General features: G+C 30.9%; 2 protein-coding genes and 1 non-coding gene across 3 annotated transcripts; 2 read left to right on the forward strand and 1 right to left on the reverse strand.

Moving 5' to 3' along the window:
- Positions 1-4808: 4808 nt before the first annotated feature.
- Positions 4809-4882, reverse strand: TRNAN-GUU. Its single transcript has one exon. It is a non-coding gene; the product is annotated as a tRNA-Asn (tRNA).
- Positions 4883-7162: 2280 nt separating this feature from the next.
- LOC123889906 lies at positions 7163-8359 on the forward strand. The gene has a single exon (XM_045939418.1). It carries the CDS (start codon positions 7356-7358, stop codon positions 7977-7979), a length of 624 nt encoding a protein of 207 aa, XP_045795374.1. The 5' UTR covers positions 7163-7355; the 3' UTR covers positions 7980-8359.
- Positions 8360-16809: 8450 nt separating this feature from the next.
- On the forward strand, positions 16810-18147 carry LOC123893142. Its single transcript, XM_045943066.1, has one exon. The coding sequence runs from the start codon at positions 17060-17062 to the stop codon at positions 17699-17701; it is 642 nt and encodes a 213-aa protein (XP_045799022.1). The 5' UTR covers positions 16810-17059; the 3' UTR covers positions 17702-18147.
- The last annotated feature ends 8937 nt before the right edge of the window (positions 18148-27084 follow it).

The following is a 27084-nucleotide window of genomic DNA, read 5'->3' on the forward strand; positions in this document are numbered from 1 at the left end:
AGTATAGTTTATGCTAAGCTACTAGGTTTGGTCTAGTGGTGAGAGATTTGAAAAGTATACATGAGGTCTTATATTTGATCCTCATTGCCAACATTGTAAACCAAAAAAAATAAAATAAGTATAGTTTATGTTGTGATTGCATTACAGATGAGAATTACGTGCTTCAGTAGGCGATATTTTGCCTTATTTTTCAAATTACACGGGGGTTTTGAATTTTAGTAGTAAATTTCAGGGGGGGTATTTTTCTTGTAGTGGCAATCAGTCCCCACTACAAGAAAAAAGATTTTTGGCAGCGATTATTTTGCAACAACGTTTAAATTGTTGACAAAAACATACATATAGCAATAACTATAATTTAAGTCGTTGTAATAAGTTAATTTTTTTCTCAACAATTTTATTATTGTTAGGAAAAGTGACTTATCCGAACAACAATTATTGTCGCCGGAAATAATGCAATTTTTAGTGTATGTATAGCAACAACTAATTTAAGTCTTTGCTATAAGTTTTTTTTTTCTTTTCAATTTTAATATACATAATATTTTTTCTATACATAAAAAAATTACCAAATTTTTATTGTTTTATTCCTATTTTTATGCATAGATTTATATATAATATTTTTTTGTTTGTTTTCTTCTAGGTTTTTTCTAATCTACCCATTTTTTCTAGGTTTTGTTTACTAAACTTCCTATAATAATCTTTATATATTTTTTTTCTTTTCCTATTTTATGCATATATTGTTAATAGAGTAAAATTACAATGAAGGATACAAAATTTGAAATATTATTAAAATTGATAAAGACAAATTAGTAAACATAGTAGTAATCAGTTTTATTATATTAGAATAGATTAATTGAATTATATTTATTTGTATTAAAAAAAATAGTAGTTTGTTTTATTTTCTTCAAAACTCAATGGTACCACTCCATACCCTTAAAAAAAAAACAGTATCACTCCATACATATCAATAAAGAGAATCCCTTATTTTATTTTATAATTGACACATATTTATTTTAGGCTTAATTAATAAAATAGTCCCTTAAAGACATTTTTGGTTTCACATAGGTCCTTAAAGAAAAAAAGGTCCGAATAGGTCCCTTAAAGAAAAAAAAGTCCGAATAGGTCCCTTAAAGACATCTCCGTTAATCAGTTTGGTCCTTTCCGTCAATTTTTTTGAGGACCAAACTGATTAACGGTGATGTCTTTAAGGGACCAAACTGATTAACTGAGATATCTTTAAGGGACCTATTCGGACCTTTTTTTTTTCTTTAAGGGACCTATTTGATCCTTTTTTTCTTTAAGGGACCAATGTGAAACAAAAAATGTCTTTAAGGGACCATTTTATTAATTAAGCCTTTATTTTATTATTAATTTACTATCAAATTATTTTACTGTACAGGAGAGCCAGGTATATTCTTTGGCCCATTAGGACGATTTTTGGCCCAGCGCTGGGGGCAACTATATAAGCTCTCATGTACAGGAGAGCCAGGTATATTCTTTTCTCTCTAACTCGTATCTTGCTCTCTGAATTGACTTAAGCATCAGAGTGTATACATGTACAACCCCCCCCCTAGGGGTGTACGTGGGCCGGATTGAGTTGGGTTTGGCCAAAACCAAAACCCAAACCACATATGGTACTCCGGGTTGGGTTTAGTAAAATAACCACCCGTTATAAGATTGGGTCGGGTTGGGTAAATTCACTAATTTCCGGGTTGGATTGGGTTGGGTTGTGGGTTACCCAAATTATTTTTCTATTTTTTTTTTATATTAAATATCTAAATGTTGAATCATCATATTTTTTCATAAAAAATAACTCAATCAATGTATTTTCTTGAAAAATAAGGTAACTTTTTTTCACTATAAAAAGTAATCACCCATTTTTTGTGTGTAAATCTATTAATTTACGAGTTGGATAGCGTGTTATCCAAATGATTTTTTTGCTTTTTTTAATATCAAATGACTAAACCATGAATCAATATATTTGTTTATGAAAATTATTCAATTTTTTTAAATTTTAAAAAAATAATGCGAAAAATTATCATATTTGTTCATAAAAATTATTCAATCTTTTTGATTTTCGTAAAAAATAGTATAACTCATTTTCAATATAAAAATATTTAATAATCAAATGAAAAAATCTTTAGTATTTTCATTAAAAAATTTCAAGAAACATAGCATTAGTGGGTTAGTGGGTTTTTTGGGTTGGGTCCGATTTTACCCGAAACCCGACTTTTTTAATGGGTTTTTCATTTTTGAAATCCATATCCACCCACTTGCCCGACCCAACCCACTTTTTTGGGTTGGATTGGGTGGGTTTGACCGGGTCGACCGGATTTGCCCAACCCATGTACACCCCTACCCCCCCCCCCCCCCCCCCCCCCCTCCCCCTCGATGTGGATCGATTGCTTGCTCAACCTTCAACCACCTGCTCAATGGACGATTTGCTGGTCACCAACCACTTCTGATCAACAGGTTATAGATTAGTTTGCTTTAGTGAAAATAATAGATGAGCAAAGGCAACTAAAACCAAAGGCAAAGCTATTGTAGATCTCTACTTCAACCTAACGTTGCACTATTAAAAATATCAAGTTGTTAAGTTTGTGAAGCTACATAGAAAGGCCCACAAAGCTGCAGATTGGAAAAAGTCGTGACAAAATTACATACACTTTTGGTTGGTTTGATATTTTATATATATGTTATTAATTTTTATTTTCTTTGGAAAAAACTACAACAAATGTGTATAAAATTACAACAAGTAAAATTACATGAAAAAAATCAAATCATCAAAGATGAAAGGGAAAAAAACCGATATAAAAAGAAAAACCTACTGGTATATAGACACTACCTAATCCTAGACCCAAAAGACTCAAAAACTACAAAAAGACAAGAGATAGTATTTGGACACACTATTACCCTACGACGAAAAAGATTGTAGCGAATATACATAGTAAATTTATCGCGAAACAAGTAACTACCACGAAAAGAATAACTTTTGGCAGCGTCCGACTCTTCAAAAACTTGACAAGATATTGTTCTGGGCCGAGCTTAGACGCTCGGGGACCTGACTCTACGAGCTTGGATAAGCCGGGATGGTCAACAATACGCGAGCACAGAATGGATGGTCGACATCCCAACGGTCATATTCCTGGCACTTACGTAACGTCAAAGTCCACCGGAATGATGAGCATTAACTGCTCATCAAGGCTCTCTAGCCGTTTTCCGGCAGCCACTTGATGGCCATAAATGTCATCAAGGGCCTTGGCCCTGCGCTGGGGGCTATATATACGTGATCCCACTATGTTCACAAAGTACGTATAATCTTAGCACAGAAAACCTCACTCCACACTTAAACTGACTTAAGCGTCGGAGTGCCTGCAGGTACACAACCCCCCTCCACTTTAACAGGGGCAATCAAGAGCACATCGCCGGCACGGTCGTATCTTCTGATCAGACACGATCAGATATGAAGATCTTCTTTTGAAATAACAAACCCAAAAGTAGAGGCTCCACAAGAGCGGTCAAGAGAGATCCCATTAAAAAATCTTTGGAATTAATACTTAAGTAATTAATTTTGATTATTTACCAAATCACCAAAAATTATTTATTTTTTGGTGGTACAATCTAGATATTGATTACTCTACAATTTTTAGACATATATTCATATAGCATTGTTACCGATGAATTTGATAGCCAAAAGAAATTCTAATAGAAGAAAGGCACAAGTTGGGATGATGAGGTGATTTGTATTTAAGCAGCCATGCTTAATTAGTGGTTGGACCTTTTTGAATATGGGCAATATATTTTTGTGAGCATATATAATGTCCAAAACCAATCCAAATTGAGTTTAATTGTTGTGCACTGTCAGTGTAAAGATTCTTTACACATACATTCAATGATGCATTGCCACATCATTTAATGAATGTGACACATCATGTGTTTTTAAATATCATACATGATGTGTCAGTATATTATTGAATGCATGTGTAAAATAACTTTATACTGATGGTGCATATAAATTAAATTCATCCAAATTGGCATTTGATTATTAAACTTTAAATTTGTTAATCTTTACATACTAGACTAGATTAATGCACCACTCACAATAATATTGTCCTAAATTATGACCACATTGTCGAGCTTTCCGTAAGTCAACATATGCGTAATGCATTTATTTTCTCGTTGCTTTTGAAATATGGAACACCAAAAATAAAAGCATACACGACCATAACCAAAATCAAAGCCAAAATTAGAGCTTTGACATTTTGGGTTTTTTGTATATATATAATATATCAAGTTGCAACAATTAATTATACCAAAAATCAAAAGCCACCATATTTGAAACTGCACCAGTTGGATCAAGTTAGTAAGGTCTAATATTTAAAGCAAAATAATATATATCAAAAAGTTTATAATCATATGTAATAACATAATAATTTGTGTCAAAAACATAATAATTTGTATTGTCAAAAAAAATAAAATAATAATAATTTGATTAGGTAACTAGATATTTGTGTGCTTGGTTTTTCATACAAACAAGGGGATGTGTTTTATTCAAAACGTCATATAGTTGAGTTTTTGGTACCAATGGTATTTCCATATGTTTTCATACATATTTCAAGAGAAAAATGAATGTATATGCACAGTGTAAAATTTACACTTTCAATCAATACTAACTGTGTATTCCGTCAAATCATCCTACCATACGAGCAAGAAAACGCCAGAAGGAGGAAGCATATCCATTAAACTCATATTTCAATATGAAAATGCCTTTGAATTTTGATCAAAACAATTCCACAATAAGAGCAAGAAAACGCTAGAAGGAGGGTTTGAACCTCCGACCTTGTGGTTAACAGCCACACGCTCTAACCAACTGAGCTATTCCAGCTAATTGTTCACTTGGACAAAATTATTACCTTAATAATATATCCAAGTAATAAAACAACCATTATATCATTTTGGAAAACAAAATATGGATTATATTTACAAAGGACATATAGATTAGGATTATCAATTTATTTTGCAGGGTTTATAGAATAGTTCGATAGGTGTGGACAAATCCACCATATAACATGTAAGAATTAGTCACAGTAATTCGATGAAAATTTTTGTAAATATAAAATGAGATCTACATCTCATCTCCTATTTAAGAACAATAAAAACTCACGTATAACACCACAAAAAAAAAAAAAAACTCACGTATAAAATTATAAGAAAACATATAGAGCGATTTAGTTAAAATGAATCATGAACTATATAGGAGATAAGCAGGAAAGTTTCAATCTAATTTCACTAGAAATGTTTTCACAAATACTGTACACAAAATATTGTCCACGTGCAAATTAAAATATTTTACCAAAATTAAAAAAACTTGTATTAAAATATAACCCTTTTTTTTCGTTTATAAATTAAGAACATCTAAATATTAAGGTATATTAAAATACAAACCGTATGATCTCGGAAAAATACTTGCATGGTCCCATATTATTTGATCACAATTTGGTCACACATATATAATAACACATATAATTTAATTATTTTAAAATACATATTATTAAATTATTTTTTCTTTGCACTTTTTTTAAACTATGTGTGTGACTAAATTAAGACCAAATAATAAGGAACCATGCAAGTATTTCTCATGATCTCGATTTAACAATAACTAATGTGATGATTGCATGATGTGAGGGATCCCCATACACATGAAAAACAACAAAGCACACGACATAGAAAGTAGAGAATATCAAAATGAAAATCATATGGTTATTGTGAGCAACCTTAAAGGCTAAGTTTTCATTTATTTATCTTTTACCAAACTAAGCAATTGAGATTCCAATTTCTACCAAAAACAATTGAATATAGTTCAAATGCAATGACAGTGGTACCACCCTTGTCCATAACATCACAAAAGATTTTGTCCAATATGTAGATGGTTATTTTTGTCATTTACCTTAAAAGAAATAAAGTTAATGGATTGAGTAGTAATTATTCCATCACCATATGGTGGGTTAGGTTTGTTTGCCAGTGTGTGCCCATTTAAGCTCCTCAAAAGCTTCAAAGGACCCTCAAAATAGTGTGGTCAAATTATCGAAAGAGGCGACATGAAAACGTCTACACTACAAAAGCAAATGGTCTTTGTATTTTTTTTATTGTAATTTTTTTTTTAAAAAAAATACAAAGTGTAAAGAATATATATTGGTTTATAAAATTAAATAATTAAAGTTACGGTGAGTTTAATTCAATTGGTACGAACGTCGCATTTTATATGCAGGATCGTGGTTTGAATTCTGAGCATCTCATTTATCCACTTTAAAAGTGAAATTTCTATTAACTAGACTACCTAACTAAAAAAATTAATAAATTAAATATATTTTTTGAGGAATAAATAAATATTGTAACTAAAAAAAAGCCCAATTATTTTACTCTCTACCATGAAAGTAAAACAGATACTTTTTCCTTTTTTCAAAGAAATGAAGCAGATACTTAACAGTACAGAATCTGTTTTCTGATTTCACAACACTTAACCAAATTAATTATTCAAAAATCAACTTTATGTAATTTATTCTAACCATAGTTGATTTCCTTTATATTCTTAAAACAGAAATTAACTAAAAAGGGCACCAAATTATACTATGGTACCAATAACAACACCAAGGCTCATGAAGAGCCAATGAAGGTCATTCCATCACACTTTAGTGTACTTTGTTAAGAGAAATCAAATCTAAAATTGATATAGTTTGTTAAAATGTTGTATAGAGTTCCACACTCCACAAAACCCAGCTAAAAAGTGTCCTTCAACTTATTTTCGTTACCATAATAGATATACGAAGTTTCCACTATAATTTAGTTATGAGTAATCTATATTGAAAAATTTATCGAGCATACAAAATATATTTTGTTCTCCCAACTAATTTTTTTTCATGCGCAGGAGTCAGATAGGAGTTAGATATCGTATTCACAATGTTGCTCAACTTTATAACCAACTATTACTTTTTTTTTTCACTTTGCTTTTCTTTTCTTAACCCCCACTCTATCTTTTTCTGCACTTGTTCCTATCACACAAAACACATCAAATATTAAATTATTTGTCACACTCCATTATTATTAATCATACCTTATAGTATTTCCTATATAAACCCTTCTCCACACCTTGTACTCTTTCGTGCCAAAGTACAAAGCTTGTACAATAACAATCCTCTTCATAGTATCATAACCTCTCTCTCACACTCAAACCTAAACATTCCTTAAATTGTCTATCATTTTTTTTCACTATACTATTTTTTTAAAAAAAAAATTCACAAGCTATTTTGAAAATTAAGTCTCTAGAGACATATCAATTTTTACTTTCTTATTTTACTACAATGAGCAACATGAAGAACAAAACAGCAAAATTGTTGAAGCAAATCATAGCTGGTTTAACTTCAATGACAAAGTCGAAAACTATGGCTTTAAAATCGAAAACAAATGCCATCAAAGCTCGTTTGATTATATTCTCACTTATGAAGAATAAAAAGTTCCTTATGAGTTCAATTTCAGATAAATTTCATTCTGTTTGGGGGAGCCATTCTCATCATCATTCCAAGGATCGCGAAGATTGTTTAATTGAAGAAGGTGGTGGAAATTTTGATGATCATCATCTTAGAGCCATAGTTGTGTATAACAACAATGCTCACACTTATGAAGCGTTGCAAAATCCAAGTGAAGCACAAGTTGTGGATGAACAAGATCAAGAAGATGGCTATGATGTTGAAGATTACCCTGATTTGACTCACACACTTTTTGATTCCGAAGGTTTGGATTTTGGAGGATCGGTGATTGATAAGGTGAAGAATTGTAAAGAAGAAGCCGGAAAAGAGTTTAAACTTGAAGACGATATTGATGAAGTTGCTGATCTTTATATTAGGAGGTTTAGAAGGAATATAATCTTGCAAAAACAAGATTCTTTGAAGAGGAAGAGGGAAATTGCACAAAAGGGTTCAAACTAGTCGAAATAAAAGTTCAATCTCATCTTCCTCTCCCATTGTACTTTGTGAAGAATAAAAAGACATATTATATTCTCACTTATAAGATGTCTTTCTTGGACTATGTATATATATGTATACAGGCATTGCAGTCATTAGATTCCTTGTGATATTGTTAGTCCAATATTTAAGAGATTGCATGAACCAAATCAGCAAGCAAAACAAGGTCTCAGATGAATATCCAACTGCCATGCAATTTGTTTTTGCTTACAAAATCAGCTTAGATGTCAAAAACAAGGGCCAGGTTGGTATAGGAGAATGATAAAAAAGTCTTAGACAAGAGGAAAAAAATTGATTGCATCAATGCTACTTAATTGTGGATATTAATTGTCTAAGAAAATCAATCAAATCCAAAATATAAATAAATGTTTAATAAGTGTAAATATAGCTGTAAAAAATGGGCCGGGCTAATAGCCCATGGGCTTGGACGGATCGGGCCTCAAAAAACCTAGCCCAATGAAACTGGGCCTTTTTGGCCCAAGCCCATTAACCCAAATGAAAATCGAGCTGGGCCAGGCTAGCCCATCGGGTTCGGGCCGACCCATTAACGAAAAATTATGTCATTTTTGTAAAAATAATATCAATTAAAAACATAAAAAATTATCATCTAATTAAAAAGTTATTATAAAAAATATAGTTAAATATGTAAGCATAACAAAAAGGGTTATATTACCTAAAACATTTTTAAAAATTAAGTTTATAATTTATTAATTTGATTTAATTTCTTTTATAAGAATCAAACTTGAGTTTAATTGATATTTAGTGCTGATGTAAAAATTATTTACACTTGCATACAATTATATCTCAATAAAATTAATAATTATGAGGAACTAATACATCAAAGTAATGTAAAAAAGATAGAATAAATGAGAAAAAATAAAACAAAATGAGTCGGGCCGGCCCACATGGGCTAGGCTGGGCTCATAAATATGTAGCCCAATAATAATTGGGTTGGGCCAGGCTAGCCCATATATATATAGTCTGGCCCACCGGACTGGGCCGGCCGACCGGACCAGTCCATTTGACAGCTCTATGTGTGAACCAGTAGCGGACCTAGGGGTGGGCTGAAGTGGGCCACTACCCACCCACGGCCCACCCCCACCCCAAAAAAATAATTTTTTTATATATAGAATATTAACTTAAATGTATTATTATTGACTTTAAGTCGCTCAGTATACATATTTGTACAAATATTAATGTAAATATTAATTTAGAGTTTATTATTGATTATTATATGTAAGTCGGTACACATATTAGTTCAAGTATTACTGTAAATATTAGTTCATAATTAATTGAATTTATAGTATTAGATAAAATTAACAATTGAACTAGCATATATAAATATGAAATGACATAAAAAATATGGTTAATTAATATTTAATTTTTTAAGTCTCATATTTTCGCATTTGTTGCAATTTTAGTCTTATCTCAATTATTTTTTTTGCCATAAAAATAACGAATTTTAGTGTAAAAAAAAATGTGAATTTTGGTCTTAAATTTGATATTTCATCTTTAGATTCAATGTTGGAGATAATAAATCACCTTTATGGCCAAAAATCACAATTTTTAGAGTAAAAATATAGATTGTTGGTACCAAAATTGTTGTAACATATAAAAATAGAGACCATAAATTCAATTTTTAAAATAGATTGACTATTTTTTGGCCCACCCACGATATTTTTTCTGGTTCCACCGGTCGCAGTTGTGTGGGATCAAACCGCGGTCCTCGCTACCAAGTTCAGCGTCAATCACCACTAAAACAACTAACAATTAGTTCAATATTTTTACATTTAATGTTAGGGTTTATACCCTTTTATAAAAAAATTATAAAAAAAAAAACACGTTTAAAACAAAGAGCTTGAAAGCCAGAAGTGGAAATGCAGTTTGGCTAGTTTGGATTAGCTTATTTTTGAGCTTATGCAAACAACTTATGCAATTTTTATGTATTTTTATAAGTTTGTCAAGGTAGTTTATAATAAAATAGCTTATAAAAATACAATTTTCACTGGTGTGAACTTATAAAATAACATAAAATCTAATTTATATTGCATAAGTTTAAAAATAAGCTAATTCAAACGGGCCGTTTAAGAGATATGTTATTAGTATATACTTAGGTCATTTTCTTTGTTCCAGAAGCACAAAAAATATACATATGCTTTTTAAAATATATTATAGAAATCGATCAATCTTTACAGCCTAGATTGCACAATGAAACTCGTGTTAAATTTTCACCAAAATTAGAAAAGAAAAATCAAACCAAATCTCGTCCGTGCAACTAAGTGCACCTCTTTTGGTTTCGATTGGAATAGAGGTACATAACTATAAATAACAAATGCATGCTTATATATTTCCTATAAATAAATTAGTTTACTTTAGTGAGGTGAGATTATCATATCAAACAAGGCGACTAAAACCAAAGCCAAAGCTATTGTTGATATCGACTTCAACCTAAAGTTGCACTATTAAAATTATCAAGTTGTACAAAAGAAGCCGTTTGAGAAGCTACATAGAAAGGTCCACAAAGAAGATTGGTAAAAGTTGTGACATACATATCCATGCACCTTTTGTTGGTTTGATATTGTATTGCTTGATATAATTTTTTTGGCACAATGCAGTAAAAGGATTCTATGTTGGTTTAACCGTGGCTAAATGTTCGAAACTCTTCTTTTTAAATTTTTCAGTTTGTAACTTTAATTAAATGTAGTTATGAAATAATAAAAGAGGTAAAATAAGAATATCGGTTTATTTGTAGGGGTGAAAGGAAAATTTTTCATACATTTAGTGTGCAAAATATCCAAAAGCAATCCAAATTGGCGTTTGATTATTAAACTTGAAATTTGTTAATCTTTACAGACTAGATTAATGCACCACTCACAAACTGCACGATATTGTCCTAAATTATGACCACACTCTGTCGAGCTTTACGTAAGTCAAATCAAATGGTTGAGATCTGGTAGTAACATATTTTATGTGTGCGTAATGCATGCATTTTCTTGTTGCTTTTGACATTAATATGGAAAACCACAAAAGTAAAGCATCCACAACCGAAATCAAAGCCATACGTACCCAAAATTAGCTAGCTATGACATATTTTTGGTTTTTATGTACATCAAGTTGCCACGAATAGTAAGAATATCGCTTTAGCATATATATATATATAGGGGAATGCTATAACACACCCATTCATTTTTATGAAGGTGTGTATTAGCATGGTTCGCCTTCTTGAATTGGGCAAAAATACCCCTCTTTTTAAATTAAAAAGAAATGAATTTGGGGATAGATATGTAATTTTCTTGTTGATTCCACCCACTTCTCCATCAACCTCCGATCTCTCATGACACTGTTCACATGAGAGAAACTCGGCATGAATTGTTTCTTTCTATATACCACCATTTTTTTTATCATCCTTTTCTCCAAACTATAACCAAACATATGTGGTTTTTTAGTAAGTGCCAACGAAATTGATTACCCCAAAACCTCATCACCAAATTAATCTTATCCGCGGATTTCAAAAGTCCCAACTTTGAAAGCAGAGGATTCAAATTTCTTAAAAAAAATTCCTACAAAAGTCCCGATTTTAATTCTTCTAAAAACAAAATAAATTTCTTAATTTGGTTTTTAAATTCACAACCTGAATCAAGGCACTTGATTTTATTTATTTTGAAATAAAAAAATCATGACAAAAGGTAGTCTTGGTAGTTTCAAGTTGACTTTGTCGTAAGAGCAAGAGGGAGAAATGGAAGCAATCAACAACAAAATGTCAAAATTACATTAAACCAAGAAAATAACGGTTTGTATTTTTTTTATATGCCGTTAATTTTTATGTGTCGCAATAACATATCAAATGATTTTGGATTTGTCTGAAATTTTACACAAATGATCTATATGATATAAACTTTAAATCCAACGGTGAATTTTATAAAATTTATATCGGTTAAAACATTATTGAGAGGTGTAACATTTGGTGTCAAACTAGTTGGTGTCATTTGATCCTGACCTCTATATATATATATATATATATATATAGGTCCCCGAGTTTTAGGAGACTCTGTGCAAAATATAAAAGTGGCCCCTTAATAAAAAAAATTATTTTTTTAAAAAAAATTGTCGATTTAAATTGCATATAATATATAAAATAAATCATTCTTATTCTTGTAAACATATAAATTATCAATATTAAATCAAATGGGACAAGAAATACAAAATAATTATTTTTGTATATAACGACAAAAAAGAACATCCTAATATAAGATTAAATTTTATGCAAAGATTAAAACGGACTAGAACTATATTTACGAGTATAGATAACTAATATATTGATACTCATACGATATTTTATGAACATTAACAATATATAACTGTTAATTATTTTAGGACCTAAAAATTAATCTATTAATATACATATGATATTTTATAGGTATAAATAATATATAAGTAATATTATAGGACCTCAAAATTTTGAGGCCCGATGTCGTCACACATCCCGCACATGTGTGCAGGCCGCCCCTATATATATATATATATATATATATATATATATATATATATATATATATATATATATATATATATATATATATATATATATATATATATGAGTTTGAATTTTGGATTCTCCACGTAAATTTTTAACCACTAAAGTACTACTAAAAAAAATATTATACACACTCATAATGTTTCTATAAGCATAACTCAATTGGTATGGATATTGTATTTTATATATAGGGTCGGGGTTTAAATCCAAACTTTTCCACTTATTTATTTCAATTAGGGGTGGCAAAGCGGGCGGCTCGCCCCGTTTAAGCCCAACAAACCTAAAGCCCGTCCAAAAACAGGGTGGGGCGGGCCAACTTAGACATCCAACCTCAAATGTCAAGCCCTGCCCTGTTTATTAACGAGTTGGTGGACAAACAAATTTTTATTTAATTTCTACTTATAAATTTACTATATTATTTGCTATTTTTATTTTTTTAATGAAAAAAATGTATTTTTAACAATGTATAATAGAAAATAATTTAAAAAATTAACAAACTCAAATAGTAAATAATAATAATGAATGATTCAACATGGATCACCAAATTACTTCATTTAAACTATTAAAAGTTAATTTAGTTTTAATTCGCTACATCCACGTAATATTGATATTATTCTTTAAAATAAAGCACCAATAAAATTTAACACTAAAAACTCTCAAAATAAAACCTAAATAAGTGTGAAAGTCAAAATAAATTGGATTGAAAATAGAAGCGATGCAAGTAAAGTTTAGCTTAACTTTTTTTTTTGTCTAAAAATGTAAAAAAAAGAAAAAAGATTATGCTCATCCGTAAAGTTTAACTCTTTCTTTCATTTTTCTTCAGAAGTCCTGGAAAAAACAAAAAAAAAGATAAAACTAAAATATTCGCGGGCCAATTGGGTCCATCCCGCTCGTTTTTTTAGCGTGTTAGGCAGGGCGGGTCAACTCAGATACCGAGCCTAAAACCTAGGCCCGCCAAAAATGGTGGGTTAAACGGTCCGGCTCAATGGGCCTGACCTTTTTTACCACCCCTAATTTCAATATATAGGTTAATTTCTAACGATGAAACTATTTGATCGGATAACATAATATAAGAATAAGTGTATTGAGATGTGTTTTAATATTAGTTTTTCGGTTTTAGTTATCTCTTTTTTTAAACCCACTTGGGTTGATCTGGTGACATTGACTTAGGATCTGAGAGTGTGCTTCTCCTTAAGGTCTCAGGTTCAATTATTTCTGTGCCAATTTGAGTGGGTTAATTTAACTTCTTCAAAATTTTTTTTTTATTTGACTGCAGTTTTAGTTATCTCTTATATATTTAATTATTTGTTATAGTAGTAATTTCTTTTATTTCCCATTGACATGAAAAACAACAAAGCGCACGGCACTTAGAAAGTAAAGAAGATCAAAATGAAAATCGTAAGGTCATTGTGAGTAACCTTAGGAGCTAAGTTTTCATAAACAATATTCAATAATGCGATATAATTCAATCAACATTTCAAACTTTCTCACACTATGCCTTGAAATCGGCTGCCATAGCTTATTAAAAAAAAATAAAATCCGTCTTGCTATAGAAATAAGTGGCCCATAATATTTATACACTTCACATCCCGGAAACGTAAGCAATGTGAGACTTCAAACAACTCCAACAACACAATACCATATTTCTTTTATGATGACTACATTAAGTAATTGAGATTCCAAACTCAACCAAAAACAATTGAATATAGCTCAAATACAATGTTAGTGGTACCACCCTTCTCCATAATATCACAAAAGATTTTGTCCACTGTTGAATGTTGATGGTTATTTTTGTCATTTACCCCCAAAAAAATAATAAAGTTAATGGATTGGTAGTAATTATTCCATCGCTATCTGGTCGGTTAGGTTTGTTTGCCAGTGTGCCCATTTCAGTTTCTTAAAAGTTTCAAAGGTCCCTCCAAAATAGTGCTCAAATTATTGAAAAGGGGCCATATCATATGAAAACGTCTACACTACAAAAGCAAGGGGTCTTTGTTTTTGCGGTTTTGTAGTTTCTCTTGATATTTCTATTAAAGTAGATTTATTTCAGCACCAAAAAAAGTGGATTTATTTTTGACAAAAAAATTGGATTTATTTCATTGATCCAGCAAATTTTTTAATTTTAAAGAATTTTAGTCTATAAATTAGAAGTACTAATCTAGTAAAAAAAAAATAGAAGTACTAATAATTCAGTTATATTATTGTGTATTATGGATAACATTTGCATGATAAACATGGTTTTGAATTATATAAAATTATTTTATTTTTGTTGTGAAATAAAGTTTGAGATAAAATTTAGAATACTATAATGATCAGGGGAGGGGACTAGAGCTGTCAAAACGGGCGGCCCGGCCAATTTCGGCCGGCCCGGTCGGGCTTCGGGCTTCGTCGGGCCGTGCTTAAAAGCCCGGATAAAAAATGGGCTTCCAAAATTAGTGCCCGAGCCCGGCCCGGTACGGGTAGTCGGGCTTTCGGGCCGGCCCATTTTTATTTTTTTATTTTTTTTTACTTCTAGTGCTCAAACTCAACTATATAAATAGCATTAATAATTCCCGCGTGTCCTATTTTTTACTCATCCGCTATATATATATATATATATATATATATATATTCTCGCGCGCCGTATTTTTATTGATCCCCTATCTACGAGTTTCTCGCGCGCCCTATTTTTACTCATCCACTACCTACGAGTTTCTCGCGCCCTATTTTTACGCATCCGCTACTTACAAGTTTCTCGCACGTCATATTTTTACTCATCCGCTACCTAGGACTTTCCCGCGCGCCCTATTTTTACTCATCCACTATATATGAGTTTCTCGCGCGCCCTATTTTTATTAATCCCCTACGTACGAGTTTCTCGCGCGTCCTATTTTTACTCATCCGCTACCTACGAGTTTCTTGGGTGCCCTATTTTTACTCCTGCTACTTAAGTAGCGGACGGTGTTTTATAATTTATATTACAAACTAATTTCAAATAATCCAAAACAAATTATTTATATTTATTTTTTTTTATTTTAATTTTTTCGGGCTTGCGGGCCGCCCGCGGCCCATTCGGGCTAGCCCATATTTTAATCGGGCTTTATCGGGTCGGGCTAAAAAGCCCGAAAATAATTCGGGCTAGGATTTTCAAGGCCCGAGCCCGGAAAAAAATCGGGCTTGACGGGCCGGCCCATTCGGGCTAGCCCATTTTGACAGCTCTAGAGGGGACGCCGCTGGAACGAAAGGAGAGGAACAGCGGCGACAAGAGGAAGAGGGAAAGGCGCACCATATGTACTAGCGATGAGGCGAGGAAGAGAGGGAGATGCACATTTCTTCTCTTTTTTTATTAAATGAAATACTATTTTTAACCTTTTAATCCTTGCCTAAAAAAAACCTTTTAATCCTAACACTTGAATTTATTTTTGCCAGTACATGACACAAATATATAATTTTTCTTTTTCATGTTTTTTTTTTATTTTATTTCACCATCAGTATCTAGTCCACTGGACCGCCTAATTTAATTTGGGGTCAGTTCTAGCATCAAGTGATTTCAACCTTTTTATAATTACAGTTGCGGGATCGAATTGTGGTGTTCTCTATCATGTTCAGCACCAATCACTGTTGGACCAACAAACAACCGATACACATTTATGCTTTGAACAAGATTAAAAAGGAATCAAATTCAAGTAAAGCTAACCCCATTTTAAAAGGAACAAAATTTTCTGTATCCAATTTTTGTACATTTTAAGCATTATTTTATACTATTGTTTAGGATACTTTTTATTTTTCCTCACCTCACACATATTTCTATTTTATCTTTTATTCAAATTTACTACTGTTGACTCCAACTGCAGAAAATCATCATCATTTTAAAGTGCACCAAGTTATAGTTTAGTACCAATAACAACACCACCAAGGCTCATGAAGAGCCAATGAGGGTCATTTCATCACACTTTAATGTGCTTTTGGAATTGAAATTCAATCTAAAATTCCTTCATATGTAGTTTTGTTAAAAGGTAGAGTTCCACACACCCAAAACCCAACCCCACTTATAATTTCCACTAAAATTTTCAAACTAATTGTACTAATTCGTATACCACTTAAACAGCTATAACTCAAAGACCCAATCATCAAATTCCAAGTGTCCCTCAACTTTAACTTTATTTCACTTTCCTTTTGTTTTCTTAACCTCCAATCTTTCTTTTTCTTCAACTAGTTAATTTCTTACACACAAAACACACCTATTAAATTATTTGCCACACTTGCATTATTATTAATCATACCTTATAGTATTTCCTATATAAACCCTTCTCCACACATTGTACTCTTTCGTGCCAAAGTACAAAACTTGTACAATAACAATCCTCTTCATAGTATCATAACCTCTCTCTCACACTCAAACCTAAACATTCCTTAAATTGTCTATCAATTTTTTTCACTATACTATTTTTCAAAAAAAAAATAAATTCACAAGCTATTTTGAAAATTAAGTCTCTAGAGTCATCAATTTTTACTTTTTTATTTTACTACAATGAGCAACATGAAGAACAAAACAGCAAAATTGTTGAAGCAAATCATAGCTGGTTTAACTTCAATGACAAAGTCGAAAACTATGGCTTTAAAATCGAAAACAAATGCCATCAAAGCTCGTTTGATTATATTCTCACTTATGAAGAATAAAAAGTTCCTTATGAGTTCAATTTCAGATAAATTTCATTCTGTTTGGGGGAGCCATTCTCATCATCATTCCAAGGATCACGAAGATTGTTTAATTGAAGAAGGTGGTGGAAATTGTGATGAACATCATCATCATAGAGCTTTAGTTGTGTATAACAACAATGCTCACACTTACGAAGCGTTGCCAAATCCAAGCGAAACACAAGAAGCCGATGAACAAGATCAAGAAGATGGATATGATGGTTACTATGATGATGATGATAAATATCCTGATTTGACTCACACTCTTTTTGATTCTGAAGGTTTGGATTTTGATGGATCGGTGATCGATAAGGTGAAGAATTGTAAAGAAGAAGCCGGAAAAGAGTTTAAACTCGAAGATGATATCGATGAAGTTGCTGATCTTTTTATTCGGAGGTTTAAAAGGAATATAATCTTGCAAAAACAAGATTCATTGAAGAGGAAGAGGGAAATGATCCAAAAGGGTACAACTTGAATTTCAAGTTCGTTCTTGATTCAACGACTCTGCAGTGACTGCACAGAATCCAAACTCGTCGAACTATATTATATAAAAGCTCAACCTCATCATTCTCTCCCTTTATTATTGTTTTATTTTTAAAAAATATGGGAGATTAGTAGGAACAGCTTGGTTTTTTATTTATTTATTAAGATATTATATTATATATGGTATTGGTTGGTTGGTTTTTAATTAAGATGAGCACAACCTAGAATTAATTAACTAGGGTGGTGTGATTGCTTTGTTCTTTTATTTTGTTTTCTTCCATTTTACTTTTGGGTGGTGGTGTGTCAATGTACTCCACCATGTGTTCTCTTTTAGAGGTAGTTTTGTATCAAATAAAGAAAAGAGAATAGAAATGGAACATGTTGCTTAAGCTTATAGATGTTGTAATGTTAACTACATCACATATGTTGGGGCCTCAACTCTGTAAATTTGCAACCATTAATGTAGCATATTTTGATCCCCTCATTCTTGAAGCCTAACTAATTTATGCATATTATATATTAATAGTTTTTTACTATTTTATTGGTGTGGAGTTTTTACTGATTTTGTGACTAATCAACTTTAGTAGAGACTCTCCTTTCAAGTTTCAACTATATAAGTTTTAAATTGTTTTGGGACTAATCTACCAGTAAAAGCTTGGCTAACCACCATTAGTAGAGACTCTTCTTTCAACTTCGTTTTCTCCATCCACGAAATTCAAATTTGAGATCTCAGTGTATGTTTGGTTGAGAGTTTATAATCTCCAAACGCACGTTTCTTTCTCCAGACGTGAGTTTTTACTTTTCATATGATGTTTGGCCAAACCTAAACGTGAGTCTATATATCGTACGTCAAGTGCCAAACGTGCGTTTGACTGAAGCCACAAATCCAAGCTTCTGCCTTAGATCAAACGCGAGTACAATCTTTAACTTTCCAGTGACATGTTTACTTACCAAAATACCCATAACTTCTTCAATTTCTCAGATTTGTAGATGAAACAAAGAGAAGAGGGAAAAAAACATAATAAATTGAACTTAAACTTAACAAATATTAGTGCAGCATCAACACTTAGCATATAAACTTACCAGATTTACAGATAAACACATCTCTCACAGGGACGAATCCAGAAATTTTAGTAAGTGGGGTCAAAATTATAACGTAAAAAAATATAAATTGTTATTTATATAATTTTAACATTTTCTTATACAAAATTACTTATTTTAGTTTATTAATCAATACTCTTAAGATACTCATTAGTATTATAAAGGCTTAATTAGTCTATTGGTCCCTTAAAGACATTTTAGGTTTCACAATGGCCCCTTAAAGAAAAAAAAGGCTCGGATTGGTCCCTTAAAGAAAAAAAGGCCCGGATTGGTCCCTTAAAAACATATATGTTTGCCATATTGGTCATTTCCGTTAAATTTTAAAACCAGATATAACAAAAAATTCCAATGGTTAAAATTTTAAAAATTAATAAGGTTTTTGGTGGACCACTTACACTTAATGGCATCCACAATCCAGTCAACTAAAACTAACGTTTTTTTGTAAAAAATTGACGGAAAGGACCAATTGAGAAATAGATGTGTCTTTAAGGGACCAATCCAGACCTTTTTTTCTTTAAGGGATCATTGTGAAACCTAAAATGTCTTTAAGGGACCAAAAGACTAGTTAAGCCTATTATAAATTAGTCTTATTAATTTTATATTTGTTATAATATAATAAATTGACTATATAAAAACGATGATACCAAATATATGGGGTCACATTGCATAAATAATACTAGTATTAAGTAAACATATAATAGGCAAGTGGGGTCGGCTGACCCCACTGCCCCCACACTAAATCCGTCCCTGATCTCTCAGATTTACACTGAGTGTAGCAGCGGTGCTTCTCAGTTGCACGGCGGCTACAACTTTACAGCACTCTCTCTTTCTCTAGGTTATAAAAGAAGATGGAATTGGGCTCTAAAAGCCCGATATTTTTCTTTCTTTACACAAGCCCATTAATTAACTTAAATGACAAATTTAAAGAAAAGAACATTTTGATAGTTTTTTATTTTAAATTTTTGTTGTTGTTTTTTTAACTGTTTCTTTTAGAAAAAAAAAAGTTTGGAAATCTGATACTTTATTTGTTATTTTTATTTAGATCCCTAATATTTAATTATTATGCTAATTTAATTTAAGGGTATGATTTTATTTAAATATTATATTTAACTAAATAATTTTAGTAATTTTGTTTTATGTTTTATGAAAAACACATTAAAACCCAATTTGGTAATTATGTATCCAAAAGCAATTTTGGTTCAAATTATCCAAACAACTTCAAATGTTGAAAATCACTTTTACATAAATGCATCCAAACATAAATCAATTCAGTTAAACTCACTTTTAACCAAACTCAATTATCTCAAACTTAATTCTCTCAAACTCAATTCTTCTCACCGCAGAACCAAACACATACTCATTGATATGAAGTTTTTACTTGTTTTGTGATTAATTTAACAAAAAAACATGGCTAGTCACTTTTAAAATTTGAATATAAAATCTACTTAAACCAATGTAATGTTGATATATTTATATTAATGTATAATAATGCACATATTTTGTGTACTATTACATTTTGTTTTTGTTTTTTTTTTTGTATTGTACTTCTGTATATATTTGCAGTACTCTAAATAAATTGGGTTGGGTCTAACTCACCCAACTTCAAAAACAAGTTTATAAAATTTAAAGTATTAGGAAAACAGTTTAATGAAAAAGATAAAACAGGGGAACTAAAATTATAATTAAGCTTTCTACCAAAAAAAAAAATTATAATTAAGCCTAAATAATTTCTCCCAACTATTACACATGTATATAATTAAGACTCAATATTTGAATTGTAAAATTTGTCCGACTTAAAATATTATTTTATTTTATAATAAGGAATTCAAGTCACATCCTTGATCTCCTTGCACTTAAGATTGAATGATCTAAGCAACGTCCTAAGAGCACACACGTTGATAGTTTTACTACTGTGCTTTAACTTTTTAAAGAACTCTATGTCGGTGTTTTCTTGATACTATATTAGAATTTTAATTTGGGTCTAATACAAATATAAAATGTAAGCTTTAATACTATATTAGAATTTTAATTTGGGTCTAATACAAATATCCCAAGATAATTCCTATGTTAACTATTTTTCATATATAAGTGAGACTCAATATTAATAGAATGAGAAATAAAAAGCTTTTCTTTAGGTTGAAAAAGTTGGAGCTTGGTGCTCCATATCCTGCACAAGGAGTAAAGGCACAACATGCTAGCTACTAGAAACATTTCTAAATCAAGGAATAAATCAATCACATGTTGAAAGTAACCAAAATAAAGAAGAGAATATTTCCATCAAAAAGTATTAGGTATATGAATTACAAACCAACACCAATAATCTAGCTGGGAGTGTCAATTGATTAACTGTTGTTTCCTTTCATGAAGCTTCCTACCTAAAAGTATACACTTTTCACATTCAATTATATTTTTGCAAGAAAAATAAAATTATTGGAAATAGGTTTTTTCTAATTAACCCTCACATAAATTGAGGGTAGGTGCCCTATGATGATGTGGCACCAATGAAATTCATCCACATTTATTTAAGTCAAACATAATTAATTTTTTACCATAAATTATTTTGACTACTTTTATTTTCAATTAATTATATTTTATGTATTATATTCTATGAATTTATATTTTAGACCTAATTACTTTTGATTTGTTTGCTTCTTCTTCAAATTGTATTACGTCTCAAACAACTTTCTTCTTCGCGTAAAAAAAAAAATAAATCTTCTTATCGTCAAAAAACTTTCTTCTTCTTCTTAATGCTTTCAATCTCTGCCGCAGCCTCCACCACCGTCATGTTAGCATTCTACGGCTCCTCCGCTTTTGTGTTATCCGATGTCAATCTTTACTGCAGCCTTCGCCACCGATCTACCGGATTTCTTCAAGATTCTAAAACTTGTTATTTTTAATTTCTTAGATGTTATGTTTTTTAGCGTATTTTTTCCTGTTTTTTTTTCCTTATTTTTTCCTGTTATGTCATAGAATGTGATTCCTATTCATCGTCATTTTGTTTTTGTTTTCTTTGGTTGTCCATATCAGGAAAAAATTGAAAACTAAATAGTTTAGAGAAGACAAAACGAATTAGGAGAAAATTAGGAAGACGAACTAATTCTTGAACTTGTTTAGAAGTAAAAATATAAATAGTTCATCTGAACTAAAAGAAAGGTCGGACCATTGTCGGAATACATACACACGGGAGCTCGCCCGATCACAAGTGCGGTCTACCTGAAATTTATCCGATCAAAATGAAAAGGATCGACTATTATAAGAAGACGAATTAACTCTTGAACTTGTTTAGGGTTTAGGGTTTAACTATTGATCACAAGTAAAAATATAAATAGTTCATCTGAACTAAAAGAAAGGTCGTTTTAGAAAGAAAAAAAATTAAGAAAGTGTATTTTTGCACTTAATTTCCTATTATACCTTATTTTAATTCACCAATAAGCTTAATTTGTTTTTTTCCATGCATTTTATCTTTTCAATAAATTTAATAAGTTATGTACCAATTTTTTAAAAAAACAAACATTTTTTTTTTTAAAACTTAAAAAAACAAACTTTAATTTTCCAAATATATAAATCTTTTACGGTTTCGACTACTCCTAAATATTTGGAATTTACATGAGTAACTTAGATAGTTAACAATTTTTTTTTCTAAAACGACAAGTAATTTGAAACGGAGGGAGTATTTACACCGGAATAACATAAATTATTTGATTTGATTTTTTTTTGAAGCATTATTTGATTTCATTTAATAAATGTACAAGTGGAATTGTATATTTAAATTGAGAAATGATTAATTGCACGACATATGCTTGTCGTCTAAATGCACGACGCTTAAATTTCTCCCTTCCTTAACTTTTTTTAATTTTTTTTTCAACATCACTCTCTTAAATTCAATTTAATTCAAAAAGATGTTGTGCCACTCTATCTTGATTTATATGAGGTATTATAATTTTTTAAGTTATAATCCTTTGAGTTTTACGTTTGTTACATATAAGTACTTTAAATTTTTCAAGTAATAAAAATGTCCTTTAAGTTTGTAATTTGTAACAAATAGATTTTAAGTTTGTAATTTTTAACATTTAGGTCCTATTTTTAACGACATGTCTGTTACAAACGTAAAACTTAAAGGACTTGTTTGTAACAAACATAAAACGTAAAAGACCAATTTGTAACTTAAAAAACTTAAATAACCTATCTGATACAAACTTAAAAATTTGAGGAGAGGTTGAGTCGGCTCAGCACTTGTTCCTTTCCTGCAACACTTTTTGCGCTCTTTGATCTCTTGTCAGCTCTTTGATTGACTCTTTTTTGGTGACTGCTCAAACTCCTTCAAATCATTTCGTTCAGTTCACTGCTTCAGCGGGTCTTCGAGCACGACGTTCCTTCATGCAACTCATATGGTTTGCTTGTGTGTGGGTTGTGTGGACCGAAAGAAACCACGGATTGTTCAGACTTTTTGCTTGTTAATATATATCTCATTTTGACTTGTTAAAAATAATAATAATTTAAGGACCTATACATGCATTTTCCCAAATGGAAATACTAGGGTTCGAACCACAGTCCTGCATATTACATGCAATGAAGCACGAACACCTCTATAATTAGGCGTGTCGCGGTGTCAGACCCGTGTCGGTGTCTGACACGTGTCGGACAGCTCAATTATGTGTCCAAAAATAATTATTTTTTCCTTTACTCTGACACTCCATATGTTGATGTTCGACATCTGTAAGACACTCATGCAATACATCTCGGACAAGTGTTCTAAAAAAAATTATTTTTCTTTGTTTCTACTTTAGTATTAATTTATGTTTCCACTTAAATTAATTTATTATTATTGATGTTCTCACTCTATGTCACCAATTTATGGACTCTTCTTTTACTATTTATTTTCACTCTTACCAATTTTGTCCAATTATTGAGTACTTAAATTAATTATATTAGCATTGTCGTGCAATTTTAACGACAAGGCCGTCGTGCCATATAGCATGGCTGATTTAAATTAGAGATATTAGTTTTTTTTTTCTTTGTTGTTTTTGTTCTCTTATTATTTTTATTTAAACTAACATTGATATATATTTATTTTTTCGAGCCTATAACATTGATTTTTTTTACTAATAACATTGATATTTTAGAATCAATATATAATGTTTAGAAACAAGCATTCAATGATCAAATTAATTCTAATTATATTTACACATAGTCTAAAATATAATTAAAGAAAACTAGTAACATAAAATATAATTAATTGAAAATAAAAGTAGTCAAAATAATTTATGGTAAAAAATTAATTATGTTTGACTTAAATACACGTGGATGAATTTTATTGGTGTCACATCAGCATAGGGCAACTACCCTCAATTTATGTGAGGGTAGAGAAGTAGTCACCTTGGAAATATGTTTCAAAAAATTAATGTTTCTGGCTTCCTAATTAATCCTATTGGAAAAATGTTTCAAAAATTAAAAAATCATATCGGAGAATAACCAGGATTAGTGAGGGGTGTTTGAATGCATAATAATGTTTGTGTTTTAATCAATAAATTAGTTATTTTTTTAAAATTTTCATATCTTCCTTTAGTTTATCTCTATCCCAAAATAAAAGGTGAAAAACAAAGAACCTTCCTTTATTCTTCTCTTTATAAATTATTCTAGTTACTTGAGGGGTTAGATTGAAGCAACTTCGTCCCTGGGTAATTTCCTAAACCTCATATTTGTAAATTATATGTTTCCTTTTTGTCTAAGGTAAACTTTTTACCTTTTCCTTCTTTCTTGTTTTTTCTCAGATGTTGTCAACTAGTCTCTTGAGCTTTCATTAAACATTGATGTTTTCTCTTCCGACTCCGGTGATTCTTTTATAACCTCAATATTCCAATTTTGCTTTTACAGAAAAATTCGGTTCGCAGAAACCAAATTTTTTCTAGCGCAAATTTAGAGTAAAAAAAATTCAAGCGGTATAAAAAAAACACGGGATCGGAAGATAAAACATCTTAAACATTATCACAAACTTTGGGCTTTTTTGTGTTGTAATGTTCACCTTTGGGCTTTTGTCTCAGCAGAAATTTCATATACCAACTCTATTTTTCATGAGTTTTACTTTTGCCTCCCTATCAATTTTTTCGTGTGCCCTACAAATTTACCAAAATAGCCACATCCGCTACTTAGATAGCGGACACCCCCAAAAAAATCATACCTTTATAATGTCCGCTACTTAAGTAGCGGACGATATTTTTCAAAAAATTCTCACTTTTATAAGGTCCGCTACTTAAGTAGTGGAAGGATAAAACGGAAAAGTCATAGAGCGCGCGAATAACTGAAAGGTGGCAAAAGTAAATCTCATTTTTCATTACCTTCAATTATGGGATGATGGTGGAGTGGCAGGTGGTCATATTAAAAATTCATTTTAAAAAAGAAATTATTTAATTCTTAAATTCTTTTATAAAATATAAATATTTTATGTATTCAATTATATGGGCACATATAATCCATTAAAGTTTATCAATGGATAGATTTTGAACTAGTCGTTCAGAAATTATTTGTCTTAGCTTGTGTTGGTTCAGCCGGAACGAGAGTGAAACAGTGATGATGACATGTTGAAGATGATAATGATATCATTTCTTGGTCTTTATGGGAGAAAATGTACCTGCAAGATTGTTAATACTCCGACGTTCAAGTCAGTATTTGAATGAGGTAAAAAAAAGAGTGAGTAATTGGAGGCACAAATATTTCATACATAGGGATTGATGTATGAATACTTATGTGTAGAGGATCAACAACATATAACACCTGAATTATCCTTTGCATGGAAGCACGTAGGACGTTATGGGCGTTTTGGCCTCTATCTGTGCTCGTTTTTGGCTTTGTGGTCGTTGTGCCACGTAATTGCTCTTATTCTATTATGATGGGCCTTCATGTGTGTTGGGTTTTTAGCCTATACATAATAGATTTATAATGAATTACTTCATAATCATATTTCTCAACTTATTATTTGTATGTTAATTGTGTTTACCCAAAAAAAAAATAATGACTATCATGTATTGTCCACTAGGTGAAATGTAACAATTTGTTTATCAGCTGAGGATCGAACATGAACACCAAGTCTTTATATGTTTGGATGTTATAAGCTTTATTGAAAGTATTTGACTATCAATATTTGACTTTCAAGTCATTACATGTCCCTCCAGAAAATATTTTGAATGAAATACTGTATGAGCAAGTGATTAAAAAATTGAAGGAAAAAAAATTAATTTATAGAATTATAGAGTGTGTGCGTGCGTGCGTGTGTGATTGGTAGATACTATGTCATAGCCACTCCAGTGGCAAAAATTAAAAGGTCTTGCACATTGGTCAAACTTCTTTTATAAGGTTCGCTAGTTAAAGTGCAAACTGAGTTAGCACTCTAAGTAGAGAACTCTGTTTGAGTTTGCACTCTAAGTAGCAAATTGTGTTTTGTTTTCATAATATTTTTATTCATAGGGGGAATGAAGGGTGCATATGTTGTAGTTGGGTAAAAAAATTTGTCAGTCGCTACGTAGGATGTGAACTAGGTTCGCTACCTAGATAGCGAGCGATGTATTTTGGTCATTTTAGGGAGCACATGAGAAACATTTGGAGGTGCGAAAATAAGAACTCTCATTTGAATATGTAAGGGAATAGGGCTACTAACTCACAAAGTATTTTTCTTCTTCTCTTCTAACCCTAACCGTCACCACTTTTTTCTCTTCTTTCTGATCTACGGGAGAGGGGTGATTTAGGGTCAATTTAGGCCTAAAATCAGCCCTCCAAATCGTTTTTCTTTCTATTTTAATTAAATTAGTGTTATTTTCACATATATTTAGTATTTTTTTCGTTTGTTTTTGTGATTTCATCACGTTGTTTGTTTTATTTTCCCATCTTAGTGCGGAGTATTGTTGTCTCGTCTTGGTGTAGTGTTGATATGTGTAAGGATGAAGGATCCAATCAATGACTGTTGTGTCATCAACGCTACAGATCTTGAGGCATGGATATTCCGGACACTTCAATTGAATGTGAATTATCGAATATTTAAAATAGATTTTTTAATTTAAAATAAATTATATGTTAATTTTTTATATTTTCTTTAATTAATATTCATCACACTTAAATTTCTAGACTAAAAATAAAATTCTTAATATCAGAGTTTACAAGTCAAGTTTACGAGTCAAGTTTACGTTTCAATTCCACTTAAACTAAATGATTTGACATAAAAATTCGATTCTGACAACCTTGTATTTAACTATTGATCTGCCATGCAATTTTGCAATCTTGATA

The sequence above is a fragment of the Trifolium pratense genome, linkage group LG6, assembly GCF_020283565.1.
Source record: "Trifolium pratense cultivar HEN17-A07 linkage group LG6, ARS_RC_1.1, whole genome shotgun sequence".
NCBI lineage: Eukaryota > Viridiplantae > Streptophyta > Magnoliopsida > Fabales > Fabaceae > Trifolium > Trifolium pratense.